We start from the raw sequence: 23,059 nt of genomic DNA on the forward strand, positions 1-23,059 counted from the left end.
TTCCACATGTGTGTGTTTGCCTCTTCTTGCTGTTGCTGCGTGGAACAAAAAAAAAAAAAAAGCAGAACAGGACGTCTTGCAGCACAGAAATAGAGTTGTGTAACGTAATTTAAGAACATTGTGAACCAACCTTTGCTATGTGAGCCCTCAGTGAGGGCCATTTCCAGTGTGCGCTTATACTTTTATAATTTTATCTCAATATGTTAGTAATAATTTTAAATAAAGTTATTAAACAGAAAATGGGCGAGTACATGTATAAGACATAATGAACCCAAAGAGTCTGAATATGGTAATGTAGTTTACAGTAAATATGTGGGGTCAACCATCCAAAGCAGTGGTCAGGCCATGAGAGGTGAAGAAGAGTACAGGCAGGGTGGTGTGGACAGAGTGACAGAAGGATTGCTGCAAGACTGAAAGGGAAGCTTTACAAGACAGAAGCAAAACTTGCAGTGATGTATGGTTTGGAGTTCGTGGCAGAACACTGCAGGCGAAAGCGCATCAAATCCGATTTTTTTTGACCCTATGCGACCCATATGCGATCATGGTATGTCAGTGTGAACGGCACAAATCCGATATTTTCAAATCCGATCTGGGTCACTTTCGTATGTGGTCCTGAATCCGATACATATCTGATGTTTTAGAAAGCGACTGCTGCTTGAACGGTCATGTCGCATTAAATCCGTCTTTTACGTCAGTGACACAAGACAGACGCCAATTATCAGTGCCGGAGAAGCGCCCGAGAAGACATCGCGAATGCTTCCTGGCCATCCAGTGTAGATGTTAGGGAAACTGTTGAGAAGACAACGTGAACATTTTATTTGTACTGTATAATCTGCAGATTCTGACAGAAATCTGCAACTATCCTTTGAAGCACCGCTCCTCTCTAAAACAGCAATAAGGATAATTATTAGGTTATTTACATTATTATGTAAATAACAAAATAACTTAAAGCAAAAATTGGGAAACGTAAAGTCCGAAGTCTGTATATTAAGGGCCATCAGTCAAACAATACTGTTTGGTCTGGGTCTAAACGGAGCACGTTGTGTGTGACGTCTTCTTTTGCGCATGCGGGCCACTTTGAGGGTTCACACTAGAGCGCGTTTGCTGTCACATTTTATTTGTAGTGTGAACAAGCAGACAAAAAAATCGGATTTGATCAAAAAATCGGAATTGGGCATTAAGACCTGCAGTGTGAACGTAGCCAAAAAGACAGGAAGCTGGAAGAGATGAAGATGCTTAGAGTTTCATTTGGAGTTACCAGGAGAAACAGCAAGATTTGTATGTCAGATGGACGTCAGCTCGGGTGGAGCAAGTTTGCATGCAAAGTTAGAAATGGAGCAGGCAAAAGAAGATGAATATAACGCTATAAGTTCAGAAAAATGAAACATAATGTTTTTTACTGAAATATTTTGTTTTTCTCCCTTTTTACTTTAAGCAAAAATAATCTTTTTTTAAATCTAGAATTTATTGCTGTTGTGTGCACCTACATTTATTCTACTGGTTATATGAGTAATATTTAAAGTTTGTTTTTTTTTAAGTTCATGTGTCTAAAGGTTAATTGTATACTTGTAGGTGTTTTCTGTAGCTTCACGGTAGAATAGCAAAGCTGTGACACAATGAGTGCAGTGGGTATCTGAGGTAATCATTGTAATAGGACAGGAGTGTGCAGAGTGATTCTCTTCTTACTGTACATTTGAAAGTTGCCTTGCCTTTGCTCATTAAGAGTGGTAATCACCAAAGAACATGTATAGAAGAAGAATGCCACTCACCAAAACTGAAATACCAACTACATTAATGATGTGTTACTACACGTGCCAGAAGAGTAAACTGCTTTCAGATAGTTGCATTAAAATTATTTGAAGGCTCAAACACAAAAGCTATCTGCTACAGCTGGCCATACCAACACACCTGTCAATCAAAGCTGCTATGCCCCAATTTTAAGTTTAAGGAAAATCCCATATAAATGGGTAAACTAACCATAAAGTTCAAAATAGTGTTTTGCAGCAGGCTGTGAAGATGTTTATTCTTATTTGTCCTGTAAAATTGAACATTTTAACATGAGAGTTTCTAGGGATTGGCTCATTTTTAAAGTCAGTCCCCATAGGAATTAAGGGAACTGTATATTTTAGCCTCAGGGTTGCAGGTTGCTAATCACGCACCAAAACATGTTTAATATAGAGTTATTATTACAAGTAATTGCTATTTTTAATATGGGATGTGTCATTCAGCTTGCACTGTCATTCAGCCGGTTGTCATTTACCAAAAGAAAAAAAAAAAACCAACTTAAGATGATGTATTGCCTGAAGTTTTTTTTAGTGTGTGGTTTACCATATGGGGTACATGATATGGGATTTAAATTAAATATGCAATTAAAATGCATAATCTTAAAACTTTTGCTAATGTGCTGGTGTGCCAAGGTTTTTAATGGTTGCAAGGGTGCATGTGAAATGTTCTTATTTAAGGCACTTAAACTACAAGACGCTAGAGCTTAAATGCACTTTGTGTGCTTAGTGCAACTAGTAAAACCACACAACCACCACAATTTCCTGGTTTCAGTAATGCTTCAAAAATACTTTCATTTCTTAATACCAGACAGAATATAGAAGATTGATGCATATTTTTTTCTTTTTTAATTATTTGTTTAGAGCAAGTCAACTTTGATTAAAACTGAATGGAAATGATCTTATATGTGATCAAAGCTCACTCACTTCCTTGGTAAATTGTGGCTGTTTACAACACTTACTGCAATACAAGCAAACATTTCAGATTTGTTGTAATAAAGCGAATAATAACGCATTCTTCTCTTTTCTTGCAGGGGATATCATTTTCAATGCACGCTATCCAGAATTGCCTCCAGATTTTATTTTTGGAGAAGATGCTGAGTTTCTCCCTGAACCCTCTGAACTACCAGTGAGTAGAATGGAAGAATGTGAAATGTTTAATAGAGGGAAAGGGTTTTTTTATATATATAATTTTCCAGTGAGTACAGTCTTTATCACCACATCTGCTCCACACCACAACATGCATTTGCTAAATCCACCTCTGATTCATTTTTATTAATTCTGCATGTCAAATATAGGACCCATTTTCTTCAAATGGTGGATGGTCACAACCTTATTGACTGAAGTGGCCAGGAGAGGTTTAGTTCATAGTACATCTAAATTTTAGAAAAGCAAACAAACACTATGCATTTTCTGTGGATCTTGAGCCTTAGCTGTTGTAGTTATTACACTTCTTATAATTGTTTTGACTTGCTGTTTATCTGTACATCTGATCATCTCTGTGAATCTGTGATTCACTGGACAGCTAGTCTGAACAAATGAAAATGTACTGTCCATGTTTATAATGTGCCCTTTTTCATAAAGAGAGTACTTCTTTTTAGATGGACAAAATGTAATTTAAAGTTTTATTAGATTCATGTGAATGCTCTTCTTCCTGGAAATTTACCTGGACATTCTTGGTATTTGTTCAGTCATGTTTTGTTTAATTGTCATTAATTTTCCTCTTTGAAAATGGTTCCAAGAAGTCATTTTTTCTTTTTTAACCATACAATGTCAACACAGAAGTATGTGGACAGCTGCAAACGGTTTTGAGCCTAGCAGGAGAACTGGTTTTCAAGGACAGATTGCATCAGCATTGTGTAGTTTCAGATGAGGTGTGGTTGTTTGTTTTGCATATTAATAAAAGCACCACAAAATTGCATCATCACTGTAAGTTCCAGTAAATCCCAAAGGATTTTGAAAGATACAAATGAATACTTGGTCAGACTTACTGTCATGGGGTAACTTTACAGAAAGAGCGCTTTACAGCACATGTATTCTTAAAGGTTTCACAATTAAACCAGAAAGTTTAAAATTTCTGTCGCCCAAACATTAAAAGATTTCTCAGAAACTAAAATACAAGCGACAAAAGCTGCTTATGTCTTCCCAAAGATCGCTGGCTTGGAGCAAAGAATGGGTAATGATGGTAAAGAATCACTGTACTGCACTAATCTGCAAAAATCCTGATAATGTTTATAAAGGCTCTATTTTCTCAGTTATGGCAATGGCAGCTGCAGTGTTTAAAGTTGTCTTGATCTGTGCTCAATCAGCCAAGTAAGGAAATCCCAAAACGTTGATTCTGTCAGCATGGTAGCATTTTCAGTGGGAGAAAAGTTTCATCACTTCTTAGGTCACTTGGATGAGTGATAAAATGTTTCTCCCACTGAAATCGCTGTGTGCAGATGAACAGAATAAAAGTATGGGTAGTGTTTAAAGTTTAAACTTTTTTAACTTTAGCTTTTTAATACTGGACCCTACTTGAGGAGCTTGAGTTACAGTTCAAAATAATATTTCATCATACTATACTGCCCTTGGTGCAGTTTCTCAATTTGTGCTCTGTCTGAAACCCATTTCCTTGCTTTTTTAATGGCATTGTCACTTAAAACCAGCTTTCTTCTCATTGGCTGTTCCTTCCAAACAGAAGTGTTGCAGCTAATTTCCCATAGAGCATACTGTACAGTCTACTCTGTATAATTAGCATACTTTTGAGTGAATGTCTGTAGTATTTTTTCTGTAGGTTTTTTCTTTTCTGACATAAACTTATAACAGCCAACTTAGTTGTAAACAAATGAAAATGTATGTTAAACATGGCAAAAGTAGAAATTTTCATATTTACATTGTTAAGCTGATTAAACAGTTAGGAGTTCTATCTCAGCTCGATTGGTCACTGGTTTAGCATGTCATTCCTAAATTACATTGTGGAATAATTACACCAATCTAATTTCCTGTGTTTGGATAGTCTAATATTTTGTCTTTTTATGTTATTTTCTATCTAATATATATATATATATATATATATATATATATATACATATATATATATATATAAGTTCTGTACAAATAAAGTTTATTATTATTAGTAATATTATTATTACCTAGCCAGGTAGAGCATGGAATGTCTACTACCAAACAGCTGTTATAGCTACAGAGCAGTTTGAGACAAGCAAATGCCTTGATATGCGGGCTGAGCTTCACAGGTGCCAGGGCATGCCGTGAAGTATTATGGTCAGTGTACTAATTTTCCACTGTGCCACTGTTATCAGAGCCCATGGCTCTGAGATGAAGAGGGTTTGTTGGATCAGGAGCGCAGTCGGGGGCATGCTCCTTGTTTACAGGGTTGTGCATTTCATCCCCCAGGGTCAAACTATTGGAGCCTAGTTTTACTGTTACTTCCTGAGGCAACTAAAGGAAAATATTAGGCCAAACAACTCGCACTGTGGCAAGATGGCAAAAGGGTGCCTCATTGTGACAACGTGCCTGAATGGCCACAGCAAATTTGGCAGCGCAGTTACATCTACACAGCTACAGATACACTCTCTGATGATTAAATTTATATCATTCTGACCCTAGGGTCTCTCGTGCACAGTAAATCACATTGTATAGTGCATGTCATCATGTTTTTGCCTGGCTAAAGCAGGGTACAATACACTAGAAAAACTTTATCATTAAACTTTTCACTGTAGTGTAGCGTTGTTCTTTCTGGGGCATTCAACAATTCAAGATCTAATTTGTACGTAACAGCAGATATCACTGTCCCAGTTTATGTATGTGACATTCAAAAATATATTTTCTGTTTAAAAATATTTAACCAACTGAGTAATCATCTCTCAATTTCAAGGCACCCATTTGGCTTTTGTGCTGCTTTATTGTTTTTAATTTAAAAATGATTACAGAACCCAGCAACAATTTGCCAAAACACACCGGATTTAATTTTGTTTGATCCAAACATAGGATGCAATCAACGCAATCACACCTAATACATTAAAAAAAGGTAATGGAGGAGGCCAAGGAGAAGGACCTAAAACTGGGGTGGGCAATTCCAGGCCTCGAGGACCGGTGTCCTGCAGGTTTCAGATCTCACCTTGGGTCATCACACCTGAATCACATGATTAGTTCGTTACCAGGCCTCTGGAGAACTTCAGGACATGTTGAGGAGCTAATTTAGCCATTTAAATCAGCTGTGTTGGTTCAAGGACACATCTAAAACCTGCAGGGACACCGGCCCTCAAGGCCTGGAGTTGCCCACCCCTGACCTAAAAGGAAGAAGCCAAACAGGGATCCAGTACCTACATAAGGCCCATGCTCAGCTACTGTGCAGCATCCGTTTTTTTTTTCTTTTCTTTTTTCTTTTTTTTAATGTGTTCTGAAATAAATGAATATGACTATAATTCTGTCATCTCCACAGCCTTTGGTAATTGCTACTAATCAAACCATTGACCTTGTACAATGATTCCTTTAAAAGTAATTTCTATTGGCATGTTTGCGTTGGGTTATTAGATGATGGTAAACACAACACAGACATGCCAATAGGGCTAGCTGGAAATGTGCAAACTTTTCTGTAGCTACTACTGGGTAGTTATCCATTGCTATTTTTGAAGCAGACTAGCATGGAGCTGCTAAATTCCCCTGCTTGTGTCAGAGTCTGGGAGAAGTGAGGGGAGTATTGCTCACTGTCTCATAAATCCAGCTGTGCACATAAGGGGAAGTACCTCCGCAGAGCCAGTGCTTGGCAGCCCACTGCTTGTTTATTTTCTCACTTATAGTCTTGCTGCGTTTTGCACTTCATGCTTTCATAATCCTCCTTCGTCTGTTTCTCTGCCTGAGATTCCCACTCCCTCCTTTTTCCTCTATATTTTCAGTAAGTACATCCCCCTCTCAGTGTTAAAAAACTCGATTCTGTGGAGTTCATTAATTTCCCCCTCATATCTCTTACCGTCTGGCCGTGGGAATTTAGATTGTTAAAACTGATTGTTATCTGAAAAATATTATTTTGATATATAAAACTGTGACTTATCATTAGAGTAACATGTTTTTATGAAAATAAATAACTTTGCACTTATAATAAGGAGCAAAACATTTTTGTGTGACACTGTCTCTTAATATCTCTTGGTGCTTGTGAGTTCTACTTCAAGTGGACTATGTTTCTAGCCATTGTTATCCAGGGGGTAAACATTGGGCTAATTTTAGGTCCTCTGTCAGTGGCTGGTTGAATTCCTGATGTCTCAGCAACACATTGCTCTTGTTTACAGCCAGTCAAGGGTATCATTAGCTTCTCTGTTTAGGCTTGTGTTTTTCCCTGCTGTCACCAGGCCTTGAGTAGGTTTATTATCCATGTTTCTGTTTAGACAGAGAAATGTATTGTTGTTGCAAAAGAAAAGGGAGGACTAAAACATGATGCATGTGCTACACAGTAGATGATCAGTAAGGTTTGGTAATATTATATGCACGTTAGAAACTGCATAACATATTCTAAAGTCTTGAGTGAAAATGTTTCCTTTTAGACAATTAGGCTCCTACTTAACTGCGGTTTTAGCCTGATCACATCATTGTGAAAGCATGCCTAAGATAACCTATCACCACAACTTCATGTATTAAAACTTCCTTTTGGAGGTGACGATAATACATGCTTAAATCGTTGCCTGCTCTCTCGTTACTGTGAAGTGCTAGCAAGTCTCAAAATGTCCACTCACCCAAAGATGTTTTTATGGAAAAGAAATTCAACTCTTATTAAAGGCTTGTCCCATTTCGTCGAACATTTTATAATGGTCTCAATTTTAACCGTTCATCTAAAAACCTAAGGAGTAAAGTTGTATCTAAATAGATGAAATGAATGAACCATTTCAAAAGCTGCATGTACATAGAATCACCAGTGAAATCTCGTAAAAACATTCGAAAAGTTTGGTGACTTTATCCAAAAACATAATTTTGCAATCATTTTTCTTGACAGATTGTACTTCTCTTACGACTGAGGGTCAAGTCTGAGAGAAGTTTCCAACTGACCTCCTTAGAAATGCTTTTTTTTGTACAATAACATATCTATTGGACCAATATACATTTATCTTCTTAAGCTACAGACCCTTGAAGCATGAGGTTTGGGGCTTTTTAATTTGTGCTGTTTTCACCAGTGCTTATGATCCCTCATGCATTCAAAATTAGATGGGTGGATTAACTTTTCACTCTGTTAAAAACAGCAAAAAGTCACATGAAGTACTCACAAAAACTGATGGCAAAACGTCTCAAATTATTTTCTAGCCAAAACGTGTCAGTTTTATCCACATAGCAATGCTGACTTATTGCTATGGACAGCACGTTATCATTAACTTTTGTTTTAGTTTTCATCTCAACATTCAAAGAGGAGTCTCAAATTATTAACCTTGTCAATTTGGAAGCTGATCTGATATCTATAGCTTTAAGGTAACCTAAAACTTTTAAATGTTAGACTCAGATCCCCAGTGGCCAAGCAATCCATTGCAAGCAGCACTTTGAGTTCCGTTTTAACAGAAAGAGACCTCTGGCAGAGGTTAGTGACTGTTGTACTTACTTGAGGAAACTCTAGGAGCCTTGCCACCTTTAGAAGGTATAGCAAGTCAAACATGGACTACAAAGGCAGCAATAACAAAGTAATCCTCAAACCTCTGCAATTGTTAAGAAAGGCCCTTCCAAGAGTTTTAACCACAATGGATGATGAATGAAAGAGACTTTAAATATCCCTGCTGGATGATGAGAGGCCATATGTCCCACAAATAAGCCATTTATAGCCGAACAGTTCCATGAGAATATGAGAAAAGTCTGTCACAAATTTATTGAGGTTCGCTGTTATATTGTTGTTAGGGTGCAAGGGTTGACTGGAAACTACAGATGTAGGCTAAATAGCATCCAGACCATTGCTAATTGGCCACCAGGGCTGCTCCCTGCCTCAGCGTGCTTTGAAACTCTTAGTGGGTTGTTTTTTAACTGGTCAGTCATGTTAGCCCTCATACTAGTTTCATGACTCTAATTACTGTATGTCAAAGCAATGGAAAGTCATCTGCCAGTCTAATGGGTTTATTTTGGGCTCAGAGGGAGCCATTGTTCCTTTCAACATGGAGATAAATCTTAAGTCGGCCTATGATTGCCACCGCAACACTTAACCACACTGACACATTCATGACTGTTTAACCTAAAGATTTAATTGGGAAGGAGGCTTATCGGAGATTACTGATACTATGGCGAGCATGTCGAGACTGTATAACACGCCACTTTGACTTTACTATGGAGATGACTAAAACACCCTAAAATATCCTTAACTGAATTGGCTTATTTGGGTGGCCTCAATACACTGCAATATAGATATAAACAAAAGTAATACACTTGAATACAACTAACATTTAATGCAGCCAGCAATCTGGACTGAAGCTTTGTCTGACCTCCATCAAGAGGTGAAGGTTTTTTTTTATTGGAATTATGTGTATTTGTTACTAGATTTGCATATTTTGTACTTTGTATGTTCATTTTGACATATGGTCTGACAAAATAATGCCCTGTTGGTTTCTGGCTTTTCATTGGATATTAGATATTAGATTCATTGCATTAACCTGTAATCGTTTGTGATGTTTTAAGATGACTGGCCAATAATCTGCCCTCTCCCAATAATAATAATTATTACTATTATTATTGTTGTTGTTGTTCCTAAGGACCTCAGATGATTGAGATTGCTCTAAGCAATCTCAACGTTGTGAGACCAATTTGGCATTGTGTATCCTGATTCAGTTTACTTAGCGCAAAAGTCCATCTACAGTCACAATAATTGAGTCCCTTTACTGACCAAAGATGGACAAACTTAACTGCTTGATGCTTGTAAGAGATTGCACCAAAACAGGAAAGGAATGCTCTGTTATTTATATTTAGAAGCACATTTACTGCCTTTCCACAAATGCAGTGCAAGTGCCCCAAGTACCGTAATTGTCGGGCTATAAGCCGCTACTTTTTGCACAAGCTTTGAACCCTGCGGCTTTTAGTCAGGTGCGGCTTTTCTATAGATTTTCCATGATTTTTGTGATATCGTAAGACGATTTGTTTTGTTTGTTCCGCTGTTGTACGGCACTACGTTGCCTGGCGGAAGGATCGGGGTTCAAGAGTGGTATGTTGGTCACATGTCCATCCGCCAGGCAACATAGTGCCGTACAAGTAGCGCGAAAAACAAACTTCAAAGTAGCGCTATGCGTTCAGCAGGAGTCGTGGATGACGAGCGGCGATAAACTTGCGAAAAGCAAGTTGTGCTCAACTCTACCGGTGGATTCTGACAGCGTGGAAAAGTGTGCAAACATCCACGATCACCAACGGATTTCGAAGGGCTGGACTGCTGCATGATGAAGAGGAGGACACCGCCACGGCCCTTCAGAGGGTGTTCGACTCCGACACTGACAATGACAATGAGGATTATCTTTGGTTTTGAAAGTGACAACGAAGGAAAGAAGCTGAGAGTGGATGACAAAGCCATCCTGAGCCTGTTCGTTTCCGACACTGGAGAAGAGGACTTTGGTGGTTTTAGTGCGCAGGAAGATGGTGGTGAATGACTGACTTTTCTTCTTGTTAAAGCCGTGTCACTGCACCTGAGCCTAAAAGGTAGTCTGAATCTATTTTTCTGGTGTGCTGTAGGTTACTGTTATGTACTACATTTGTTACTCATTTATGAAGCACAGCACATGTGCAAATATGTACCCATAACTTGATTTTCAAAATATTAATAAAAGGGGTGTGTCTCCAAACAGCCATCTCTTTCCTGACAATTCGCTTTGTGCATATTCTCTTACATATGATAAGTCAATATTGAAACACCTGCGGCTTTTGGTCAGGTGCGGCTAATGTATGTACAAAACAGGATTTTCCCCTGATTTTAGCTTGTGCGGCTAATATTCAGGTGCGCTTTGTAGTCCGGGAAATACGGTATTTTAAATTAATTTTTCTTAACAGAAAGTTCCATTAAAATCAACATGTCATTACTACGAATTATCATGAAAGAACATGCTATTGAATAAAGAAAATAAACTTGCAAAACCAAAGATAACTACAATTCCTTCAAAGACTAAATTCTCGTAGAAAAGCCAGCAAGTCATAAGTGTGCCATAAGTAAGTGCAGTCATTTGAGAATGGGTTAGTCCTGGGGGCAATCTTCAGAGAATACTTGAATAGTTCCTAGTGTTTGTCTTGAGATGCCCATTCTGAATTTTGGGGCTCTAATTTACTGGCCTAGAGTTGGAACCGTTAACATCAGCAACTTTACAAGTGACAACAATGGAAAGTTCACCAATGATTGTCAGAAGCAGCCCAAAGATTTTGTCTGATTTTCTTCTGACTGAAATGACCTCATCTTCTTAGCAATGGTGCCTAATAATCAGTTCTCTAAGACTGGCGAGATCAGAACGAAGACTAGTTCTAAAAAAAACTCACACCAGTAAAAAAAGATCTAAACGCTGCTGTTATGGTCATGTCCACCTTAAGATTAAACATAAAAGCACTTAAAATAAATTTCTTATCAAGATTTCAAGAGAAGATCAGTTTCTGGCTTATCTGTGATAGCGGATCGTGTTTAGAGCAGGGGTGGAGAGCTCAGAGAAGTGGAGTTTGGAAAGACGTGTTAACCTAACATGGTGACAGGAATACAGCGGAATAGGTCTGCCCACGGGTTGCTGGGAAAAATGACCAGAAAGGAGGAAATGACAAAGACAGAGAGCGGAAGGGAGGGAAGGTGGAGAGCAATACCATTTTAATTCCTTACGTAGGTTATGTTGCATCATACATTTTTTCTTCCCTAATTCACCAAGTGATGGCAACACACTGGACTTCAGTGTTTGTACAAATGTTTGTATGGAATGCCCCCCCCCCCCCCCCCCCCCCACCTCCCTTTTCTGAAAAAAACAAAAGATAAGGAAAAAAACTTTAAAAGCATTGAAGCTGATTGGGTAATAGTTTGAAGTTGTGTATTCAGTGCGCATGCTGTAGCATGTCTGGGTATGATTGTCGTGATGCTGCATTTTGCTTGTGGCTGATCTGTGATTGTGGTGCGCTGTTCTGTAATCTTGAATTCTTTACCACCCATTCCCTTCACATAATTTGTTGTACATAGTCAGCATGCACACCCACATCTAGAGTGAGTTATAGGTATTATAATAATAATATTGCAACATGAGAAGCCTTAAAAGGTTCTCTGTGTTTTGGCCCCAGAAAATATAAATCATGGTCTTCTCAGATCACTGACAGTGATTTGAATAAACAGCACAAAATGTTCCCGTTCACTCATACTGACATCAGATGGAGCAAGACAACCCACTGTGGGGCAAAAATGTTTTGGTGTGTTTCACCACTGATGGCTGCAGACAGTATTGTTAGACTCTGCATCTGTTAACCCATTCAGCTACACGAGTAATCGGCTTCCCTACTCTGTCCATTTACGACAGCAAAAGCAAATCTGAAGGTGTCATTGGCCAATGAAATAACAAAACTCTTTATCTTCTTTAACCTATTGTGATACGGGGAGTGAGCTTGCACCATGTAAGAACAGTCATCTCTAATGGTTCCTCTCTTTTTTACTCAACTAATGCTACCATTTGTTGGCCCCTGTTTCCCCCTTTCTTTGTGTGTAATAATTTCTCTGGTCTAGACTTGTCCAGTGATGCGTGCAGGTACGAAACTTTTGGGAGTTCCCCTGCATTCTGAATCTTTCCCATTCTACATATGCCTGAGAGCATGGGTTAGCCGTGATAGCCTCTCTGCACACGGCTTCAACATGTTTCCACTTAACCTTTTTGCAGTACTCTGCTGTGCGGTTCAAAGGTTGGCTCTTTCTTGTTTCTCTGGAAATCCCACATATTTTGGAACTGTTGAAGTGTAAGGATATCTCGTTTGGCTCTGTTCCCTCTAATTGGACTGGACTGTGTCACCTGTAACTGAGAAAATATTTAAAAAAAAAAAACTAAATAGGCTATTCTGGTCAGGAAATAAATATAGCTATTTAGTGTATTCATCTGTCCCCTTTGCTCCAGTTGTAATGATAGTTCAGCTAATGATAGTGCTGGTGGAAGTCTAGCTGCCTCTCAATTACCCCAGTTGAGTAAGATATTTAATTTTTGATAAACCTCATCTTGTATTCATGCAGGGCAAGAAAGACAGACGTATTGTCTGACAAACCCATACTTAAACTAATTTCTGTTGGTCTCTTTTGGTAAAACAGGTAACTCACCAGTGTATTACTGTTGTTTTCCACCCTTTTAATTTGGAGCAAGCGTTTAACTGTTTACGCTGCGGGCATTGTACAGATTCAAGAGAGATGCCTGAGTAGAATCTGGGGTTGTGGACTTGAAAGGCTGAAGGCACAAGTGTTTAAAATATTCTATATTTTTTGATTTGTCAATAAATATCGTGAAAACACCAAAGTGGACAAGTGACTCACCCAAAGATCTAAATAAAAATGGATGTAGCCACATTACACATTGATTTTTGTTTTGAAGCCTCATTGTTAGCATTTTGGTCACTGTCATGTTGATTTCTAAAGGCTAAAGGGACCGTATTTGGATTATAGGGTGTAGTGTCACCTTTATATTTTTCAATTAAAGCTTGCAAACCTGGCTAGTGTGCTACACTTATAGATACCAGATAATAATTGCTAATTAACAGGACTAATCAAATGCTCAAATTTCAGTCACCATAACTAGAGCGTAAACTCTTTTTTCTTTTTTTTTAGACAGTCTGTATTGCATACCTTTCTATTTTATAGTTAATATCACCAAAACTCTTCAAAAGGCTCGAATGGATGCATTATTTGTTTATTTTAAATAAAGTAACCAGTGTTTTTCCAGCTGGGATCGGGTCAGTACTCTGTATCAGAAAATTGCATCCCTAAAAATAAGACATTTTATGATTACATCGTATTTTTGTGCTCAGGGAAAAGTGCAGAATAGATTAGCCTTGGTTTTAATCTTTTTACTTTATTTAGTAGCAATAAGAAACATGTACACGAACGTGTAAACGTGTGTGTGCCCCCCCGGCCACCTTCCCAAAAAATTAAGACTCCTGAGAGAAGATGAGGACTTACACAATGAGGCATTGTATCAGGACAACTCCCATAAAAAATGGAGTGTGAAGCCAATCTAAGTGTTCGACTTCTCCCATCTAGGAAAAGGAAACATTCCCAGCATCACGTTACCCTCTGGTAATACTGCATGCCAAGCATTGATGAGCGCTTCCTATCTGCTGCTCCAACTCGTCCCCTGTTACTGTTTTAACAAAGAAACTCAGATGGCCCATAAAGCTACATTATGTCAACTTGTGCATAGTGTACCAACTGTTGCTCCCGCTTCCTTCCTGCTGTTGGGAATAATGGGTTCCAGCTTTTATTGGAGTTTATTATCGGCAGCGCTCACTGACAGGTCTGGGAATGCTTTTCATGTGCAGGGTATTGTTTGCAACCAGAGACTGATGAAGGAAAGGGGTGCTGGCTATTCCTAAACACTAGCTGATGTATGAAACAAATGCCAAGACTTAGATGGGACAGCGGTCTCAGCCCTCACGGTGGATTGGTGAACCACATTAAAAGTAGTCAGAAAAGTGCTATTTCTGTCAACAAGTTGCTCTGTGTTGGACACAAACCGCACAGATCACAGTGAAGGAAAATACACTGGGCTGAGAATGCCAAGTGTCTTCAACACATGACAAGAGCAATTTAGCATGATCTTACACTTGGCACTCTCCGGGGGCGAAACAGGGTGTGAGCCCACACTTGAATTAGCGACTAACAGAGATTAATTTAATACTTGGGAGTTTTTTAATGCCTCACACTTTCAAGTCTACAGCGATTTATTGGATCAGGTTGCCAGCATCTATAAAAATCACATTTAAGACGTAAAAACAAATATCTTCTCTTGGCCTATATAATTATCTTGCATTTTCAGATGCCAGTCCCTCTCTTATTGGCCTAAGATAAATATTGGATCGAAGATGGTACAGACGGATGGCACAGGAAGACATAATTCTGTCAACTTGGGTCTATTCAGTGTGAAGATGCCCAATTTAGGTGCACATTTTGTTCTTAAGGAAAACACTTATTTTTTGTTGAGTTCTTTCCTTATGCTCAACATATGTACTGTGCTACACAGGCAAATATACTCCGATTGCTGTTATTATATGAACTATGTTGTTTCTCTTGAGTAATATGTTACAACCCAGCTTGCAAGGTGCTGCATAAGATGGAGCCTGACACTATAGAGTTTTTATAAAGCAGTTTTATTTAAATTTCTGGATAAATTAAAATGAAAACACTGGGTTTCCTAGCTCAGAATGGGCCTTCCTACGCTGAATTTAATCGGGCCACTTCATTTACAAAAAAATAGTGATTCTAAATATTACATGTGAGTTATAGTTTTAGATTCCTTCTTGTCAGCCAAATTATTTCCATTTTTCTCACCAGGGAGAACTTTTTAACATTTGGTGAGCTGTCCCTTTAAAGGGTCAGATTACTGGGGGGGCTATCAGAACAAATTGACATGCTTTAAATATTAAAAGACACACTAGTTTTTAATATTGTATATTCCTACAGTGCTTCCTTTGCCCCCATTTCTGAAAGAATTCATTTTAGTTCAGGCACTGTGTGTGGATCAGGATTTTATCAGATTATCGTTTTTGTTTTAAAATTTGGAAATTAGCAGTAAACATGAGAGCTTTAAAGTAAAAGTGTGCTTAAATTAATCTTGATCGAATGGGAAGCATTTGATTTACTGTTTTGTAATCGTAGAGTCATCTGTCTACAGTCAATAGAAGCAGGAAAACATGATAAAACGCTCTTTTTTTGTAAGCTTGGAAGTTTTAAAGTATAGTTTATGGGCTGTACAGAAAGCAGAAAATTGATGTTAGCGTCAGCAGCTCCAGTTATAATTTTATTAGCCAATTCAGATTATTTATTTTTTATTCTTTTCTAAATTTGACCGGCTTAAACTGATTATTCCACATTCCAGATTTCTTGTTTGCGCTACATAAACAAAAGTCAACTTTTTATTCATTTTATTTTTATAATAAAAGAAATTAGTGAACTTCAGTTTCCCCCAAACTGCTTTAAGTTACAAAATGTTCTTACAAAAAAGCTCTCCTGCTGAGGGAGGTATAAGAAAAAGGTAATTAACTGAAAATGACTTACAATACACTAGGGATGGGAACTGAGAATGTTCCCAGGAGAACAGTTCCTTGGAATCGTTAGTCTGCCTGCCTGTCGATCCCGCTTATCGGTTCTTGCACTCTTGCTATGATCAGCTAATTTCAGTTCGTGTGTCAGAGGATGAAAATAGTGGTGCAGACTACAGGTTGGATATGAACATTACTTTTGTTTTTATTGCACAAAAACACGAGAGTGTGATAGTAACGTGGAGACTGCTGCAGGATGAAAACAACTGCATTATAATGCTAACACACCTTCAGTTCTTTGCAAGCACCTGCATAGACAACATGCAAACCCTAAGCTAGCCTAGAACCCAGAATGATGTTAAAGCTGAGTAAATGCTGAGTATGTGCTGGTTTTCATCTGAGTGTGTTTCAGATCATTTCAGAGAGTAACATGAAAGTAACATAACGAGTATGTTACGGCCCTAGCTGGGCCTCCTGATACTGCCCTTGTGTGGGTGTGGTGTTTTTCTCCGCCTCCTCCTCTTTTGCTCCACCCCTCTGTCTCTCTCTTGCTCTTCTCTCTCCTCATTTACCACCTGGGCCCAGTCAGCAATCACCTCTCGGAGGTCATATAAGCTGGGGATGAGCTGTGAGCAGGGTGTGGGGTGTTCTCTGGTGTCTCTGTTTTGTGTGTAGTTAGCCTGCCTGAAGTGTGGAGTTGTGGAAACAGCATAGCTGCTTTACGTGAGTAGTGTGGGCTTGTGGGCCTTGGCAGCAGTAAGCCAGCTGCTGTTAGTGACAGGGTGAGCTTGTGGGCCCCTGGAAGTGCCTCCTCGTGGTGTGGAGTTTTTGTTTGGTTGTTGTGTTCTTTGTTGTTGCAACCTTTTTTCTCTTTTTCCAAGTGTTATTGGTAAAACGGCGTTGCCGGCTCTTTATGTTAAGATGATCTATAATAAAGACTATTTTATTTATTAAAAACACTGGTCTGTTTTCCTTTCATTCTGTTCTGGACTCATTTGTTACTGGTCCCCTCACTCGCATGCCTAGACCCTTTTGGGGGGAACGTAACAGAGTAGTATAACGAATGTCTTTCTTCTGGGTGTAATTAAGAAACGTACTTTGTTACTTTTAAGAAAAGTGTTTTGTGTAAAATGTGTAATACCTTTTTTACTTTACTTTGTTTGAGTAATGACCTCAACACTGACCACTACAAAGACAGGAAATACCTCTAACATTCACAAACATGTGACCACACAGCTTGTAATTATTTGCATGAAATGTAATGTCTTTGATGTGCTGCTTAGAGATGATGGTGATAATGAGCCAAAGAGAATGGATAAGTGATATTGATAATGGAATCACTAAATTCGTATTAATTCCCATCCCTACAGTACAACCCCCTTTACCTAAAATATCCATGTTCAGCAAGGTGAAGGTGTCTTAAGTGTATAATTATGTTCGTTGTTACAAACATTTAGCGAGCACTGTCTGCATGTGACTATTTCCTGTGCTGCTCTGCGCATGTTGCAGATCCATGAGAAGACTGGCTAATAATTGGATATACATGAGACTGAATGGCCAAAACCGGAAATCATGCAATCCTGGTCCCCGGCCATCGTTCAGCTCTTAAAACCTGTTGGTTTCCATAATGTTGTGGATAGAATTGGAAGTAAAAGATGATTCACTGAGCCCTCAGTTCCTTAGATACTAAATCAAATCATCAAGTTCCACAGCTCACAAGGCAGCCTGTCAAAAAGCTGACAAATAGATTTATAGTGAGAATTTTTCATAGCCACGACTGTCCAACCACGCTGATGTTACAACCTTCCTCTGATGAAGGCCACAATACCGAAACATTAGAGTACTTGTTGACATTCCAGGAAAGGACTTTGGTCAACTTTTATCTTATTTTTTGTGTAAGTGCCGCTTGTTAACTCTGGAAGTCTGATAAATGTATTTGATACTATATTTGAAACGTTCTCAAATTACCATTCTTTGCCAGAGAGATCAAAGTTACTGGTCCTCCTGCTGAGACGTTAGATATCAGAGAACAGAAGCTCCGTTTGCAGAGCAACTATTTTAAAAGTAGGCCCCGTGGATTGCAAGTTCTCTTTATGGACTCTTTGATTTAATTTAAGGACAAGCTGTTCTTTTCATTTTTTTTTCATGCGTAAACCCACACACTGCCCGTTTAATTTAACAAGCTGTAATTTGAGTAAATTAATCAATAGGCAGAAAGAAGTAGCATTTTCTTTTAAAAGGCATAGTGTTCTATAATATTTATGTCTAAGCTATTTTGACTGTATTTTCAGCATTGACTTGGACACGCTGACACATGAATACCTCCAAAATGCTAAATCCTAATGCTAATCCAATATATTTTTAATCTGCAGTTTTTAACATTGATATTGAATCAAGTCCTAATATCTTAAGGTAATACGATTATAAATAGCTTCCTTTACAGATATGAGCTCTTTTCAAAAATGGAAGGTATCAATTTTTATTTATTAAAGGTGACTGGTTTTATCATCAGCCAAGGTTAGGCTTAATCTTTTGACACAGGTTTAGCCACTGTGTTGTGACAAAATAATTGGATTATAAGGTCCAGATTGAACTGGGGACTATTGTTGAGACCATGATAGCTACCCCCTGTGGTTAAAGCCCTAAGAAAGATGTGTGACTTCAATACAGACTGATCTAGAGGGCATATAGATGGATATTTCCCCCCACTTCATCTCATCAGATGTTCAATCTTAGCTTTCAAATAGCCTAGATTGTGACTATTGCATCTTTTGTTTTTTGCTGTTTTTTTTCCCCATGTATCAAATCTGTACATTTTCCGCAGGGCTTATCCTATTCATGAAAAAAAAATACACATAGATTTCTTTTGGCACACACAGCCTTCAGCAGAGCGTGTAAAATCAATTCAGTGAAGAGTCTGTACAGACTCTCATGTCTACACACACAGACACACACATTGCAACACATGAACATTGCTTTTTGGCTCAGTGCTTTTCATTCTGCTTGCGTCTATGTTTGACCAATGTTTTTCTGCAGCATTCAAGCTCTACCTTGTTAACTCAAAGTCAGAACATTCGAACAATATGAGACAAAGACAAGTGCACTCACTGTTTTTAACTATACATTTTTTAGCCGCCCTAACAGCTGGGTTCAGAAGCAGTGCTGGATGCTTTGTTGGTCAGACCATAAGTTAGTTTAACACTTTGATTCAGTCTAAATTATCTCAATTATAGTACCTCGGTTAAATATATTTCTGCTCATTGCATGAGTAAAATTTTGGTGAGATTTTGAATGCCATGAATGTAAAACAATTTTGATTAAAGTGGACTGAGTGCATTAAAATATGCTACAGCTTTTCCCCAGAACATAAGAATATAATGTTTAGATTCCCTGAGTATTCATTTGCACCACCAGCAGCTTAAAGCTTTTATGAAGCATCAACTGAAAGGTTTGCCACTGAAATTGGTGATCTTTTGACATTCGACTTCAATGAAATGTATAACAAAGCAGCGTGTTCACCAGTGAAATATCTTAGCATCTTTCAATGTGTTTTCTAAGGTTAGAAGATGTCATTGAAAAGGTCATTTCCAATGGCCTTCAGAGGATGAATCCTCTGGACGGGAAAAACTAAATCTGGTTGTTTAGAAATCTATGGGAAAACAGTCCTCTGCTACCTTGATTTGTGACTTTGGTAGACACTTTTCTGATGAGGTTATTGGCTTCAATCACCAGTTTCAAGTGCTCATTTTGCAAATTATGGTCCCCACTGGAGTCAAAAAAGGAGCAGTGTATACTTTAGAATTGAGAATGCAGAGTCCCTCAGTTTCTCAGTCACATCGATGCCTCGCTTGTGATACCTGGGCTCAAAAAACAGAGATGCCGACTACAATAATGCTCAATCTGGGGCTTCGTACTGGGACTTTACAAACCATTGTGTGACCTCCAGGTTGCTATTTTTATCTTTTATATACTTCTATGATTTTCAAACATGCATACCAGGCGGACCTGCTGGTGTGAACACAAACATCTGAGCCAGTCTGACTGGGCATTAAATGATTTTGTGCAAAAGGGCAACTATAAACAAAAACCCAAAGTGATTCGCTCAGAATGTTGAAAGTGCGTGTGTTGAAACACTTTTAGGCTTTATGGGCAACAAATTTTGCACAGAAATTACAACAACAGGCTCTCTATATTGTAAGGTAAAGACCCTACAATAATACAAAGAAAACAGAAAAACCCAACAATCATATGATCATATTATGAGCAAGCACTTTGGCAATAGTGGGAAAGAAAAACTCCCTTTTAAGAAGAAGAAACCTCCAGCAGAACTGGGTTCAGGGAGGCACAGCAATGTGCCGTGACCGTTTGGGGTGAGGCAGGTAGAAACTGTGACATATATTCATAACATAACTGTAGCAGCTTTGTAGTATCCATGATCATTTTCACTTTGGAGTGTTCCTTACAAAACCAGCTAAATGAATGCCTGAGCACAGAGCAGTTTTATGCAGGGCAAAGTCAACCTTTTCAGCAGCAGTCTCTTTTACCTGGGAGCCACCCAACAGAAGCTCAGCCCTTGTGTCATTGGCCAATGAATAGCTCCACTGAAGGAGAGGTTAAGTACTAAGCTTGAGGGCACCTTAACTGTAATTACTGAGGGAGTGTTTCTGTGAAATAGCCTGTCTTATTGCTTTGCTTTTTCTCAACAGCAGTTCTGTGGTATGTTTATCACAGCTGTCTAATCTTAAGACTGATTAAAAAATACTTTTCTCTCACTGAGTTTACTTCACATGTTTATTATTACCTATCACAGGGAGTATAAATTCCTAGGCTCAGTCCAGTTTCTTTGGCCTTGGACTGCTTGCCTGAGCTCTTTAGCCTTCTTTTTTCCCCTCTCTCCCTACCCACCCACTCACCTCCTATCCCTCCTCCCTCCCTCTCGCCCTCCTCAGTGGAGCTTCGCTGATATTCTGTGTCACAATCCTGACACAGCACTTCTTCAGTCTCTCCTCGGTTTCAGCTCCCTCCTACCCCTAGGCACTGACTGCCTCTTTTGGACAATGCCCATCCTTGTTTTCATCTCCCCCTTATTTCGGGAATCCCGGCATTGCTGGTAACCACTGGTGGGTCAGGACAATGAGGTCACCGTCTCTGTTTAGCCTGCCCTTGCCATTCCTCCTCCCTTGACAAAAAGAGGCTGTGGTTTGCTGTGAAACAATGAAAGCCTTCTCCACCGGACTGCCAGGAGGGAGACAGACAGTTGAGGAGACAAGCTAATGCAAGTCAAATAGATCCTGATTTTGATACCTTAATATAATGCATGTTAACGGTTACGGCATTCCCAGCACCTATTAATCCTTCCACCTACTCAGTGCTTACTGAAAAGGCATCCTTTTCCAGCTTGCTCATCATTTAGGTTGGGGAAGTTTCATGTTTACTTGGGCCAGTGTGGTTATGTCATCAAGTTGCATTACTTGGTTCTGACTTATCCACAATTTGAATCTGCCAGCACTATTTCACTTTCAGAATTAGAATGAGTTTCAGAATGGAGACTCACTTTCACTTTTCAGGACCAGGGGGCTGCACGAGACGGCCATCATCCTTAAACCAAAACGTTCATTTGACCCCTTTCCTTCCCCTCCTCATTGTCTGCATGTTAAATATTTTGGGGAGAAAAAGTTTCCCCGCTGGCAGATTTAATCTTACCTTTTCCAAAATGACTTGTATCTAATCACCTTGGATGATTGTGAACAAGGCAGCAGTTGTGTAAAAACTAGAAGTGGCAAATGGCCACTCGTCAAAGAGCAATTTTAAATTATCGTTTGAATCTCTTTAAACACGCACAGCCTTTTCCAGTCCAGACAATGAGGTAGACTCATTAAATCAGTAATTTATTTTTTTTTGCTTTGGTCTTGATTTGCATCTCTGTTATAAAGCTCTCACAACATTCATTGTCAAGAGCGCAGCCATCCATTTGTCTTGATTAGACCTGACATGTTTTCTGCTGTTTATTTTTTGCACGGTGTTGTTCACATTAATTCTAATTGTTTTATTCCTTGCGCATCAGTGATTGGGTTCTTTTTCAGAGTGAGGGGGGGAAAGGGCAATTTGTTTTATTTTATTTGGTAGAATTAGACCAGTTGGTCATGTTTGGTTGGTTCTGCTCACTCACATGTGGCAGATGGTTGTAGCTCCATCCTGTAAATTTGCATATTGGTCCCAAAGGGTCAAGTTCTGCTTGTGATGACTAAAACTGAGTTTGGTGAAAGAAAGGTTCACAACAGAGCATTTAGACATGTACTAAATCTAATCTATTCAAACATCAGATATTTAATCGCTGTAGTAAAATCAGATAAGTAAATTAAGCGGTTGGGCTCTTGTATGCATCCTGACAATACAAACTGCCTTGTTATCCAAAATCTTCAATCATTGTGGCAACAGAGGTCAGAAATGTGACACGTACATCAGTTCAGACTCAGTACTTTTCCATATCAGTTTAAATGTGGCCACAGGACATCCTTTAGCACAACCCTTTCCTCCTCAATCTGTAATGGGAAGTAGGCTCTTCAGAATTAGGCAACTAACCTTTTTCCAAGATGAACCAGTTTTTTCCCCACTACCATGTTCTTAAGGTCTATCTTTACTGATACAAATAGTATTATTTTCTTTCTCTATGCAACTATTTTCAGTTGGGTAACAACATTTTACGCTGTTGTAACCAGTTTGGAATATGTTGCTAAAATTGGAGATTAGCTGACAGCAATGCTTCACCCCAAATAGGGATTAAACTAGATGTCCACTTCTATATATGCTTGTAATACCATGAGCTCCAAAATACTTCCTGTTAGCCTTCAGAGAGAGAAGATATAGTGCACTACCTGATGCGCTCCATGATTGCTCCTTGCAAAATAACCTATACTGTAGTCTATAATTTTCCAACAGGTTGTGCTGATATATTTGAGGAGTGTGCAGATGAAATATGATGGATATGGGGATAAAGACATTATTATGCCTTGTCAGAGTTTTTGCTGACTCAAAATTGCCATTACTTACAGCATTACTTAGTATACATAGTATAGAGGCAAAACATCTGT

The 23,059-nt window shown here is 38.7% G+C and overlaps 1 protein-coding gene and 1 long non-coding RNA gene across 2 annotated transcripts in view; both read left to right on the plus strand.

Annotated features, from left to right (window-relative positions):
* Positions 1-23,059, plus strand: part of LOC308390015 — a 215,319-nt gene that overhangs the window by 82,940 nt on the left and 109,320 nt on the right. The window lies entirely within an intron of this gene.
* babam2 (BRISC and BRCA1 A complex member 2) overlaps positions 1-23,059 on the plus strand; it is a 126,694-nt gene that overhangs the window by 12,811 nt on the left and 90,824 nt on the right. The window contains exon 4 of the mRNA XM_080871203.1: positions 2,816-2,910. Coding sequence (XP_080727329.1) covers positions 2,816-2,910 — 95 coding nt within the window. The remainder of the gene's footprint in view (positions 1-2,815; positions 2,911-23,059) is intronic.

Source organism: Rhamphochromis sp. 'chilingali' (assembly GCF_963969265.1).
Source record: "Rhamphochromis sp. 'chilingali' genome assembly, chromosome: 21".
In the NCBI taxonomy this organism is placed as follows: Eukaryota; Metazoa; Chordata; class Actinopteri; order Cichliformes; family Cichlidae; genus Rhamphochromis; species Rhamphochromis sp. 'chilingali'.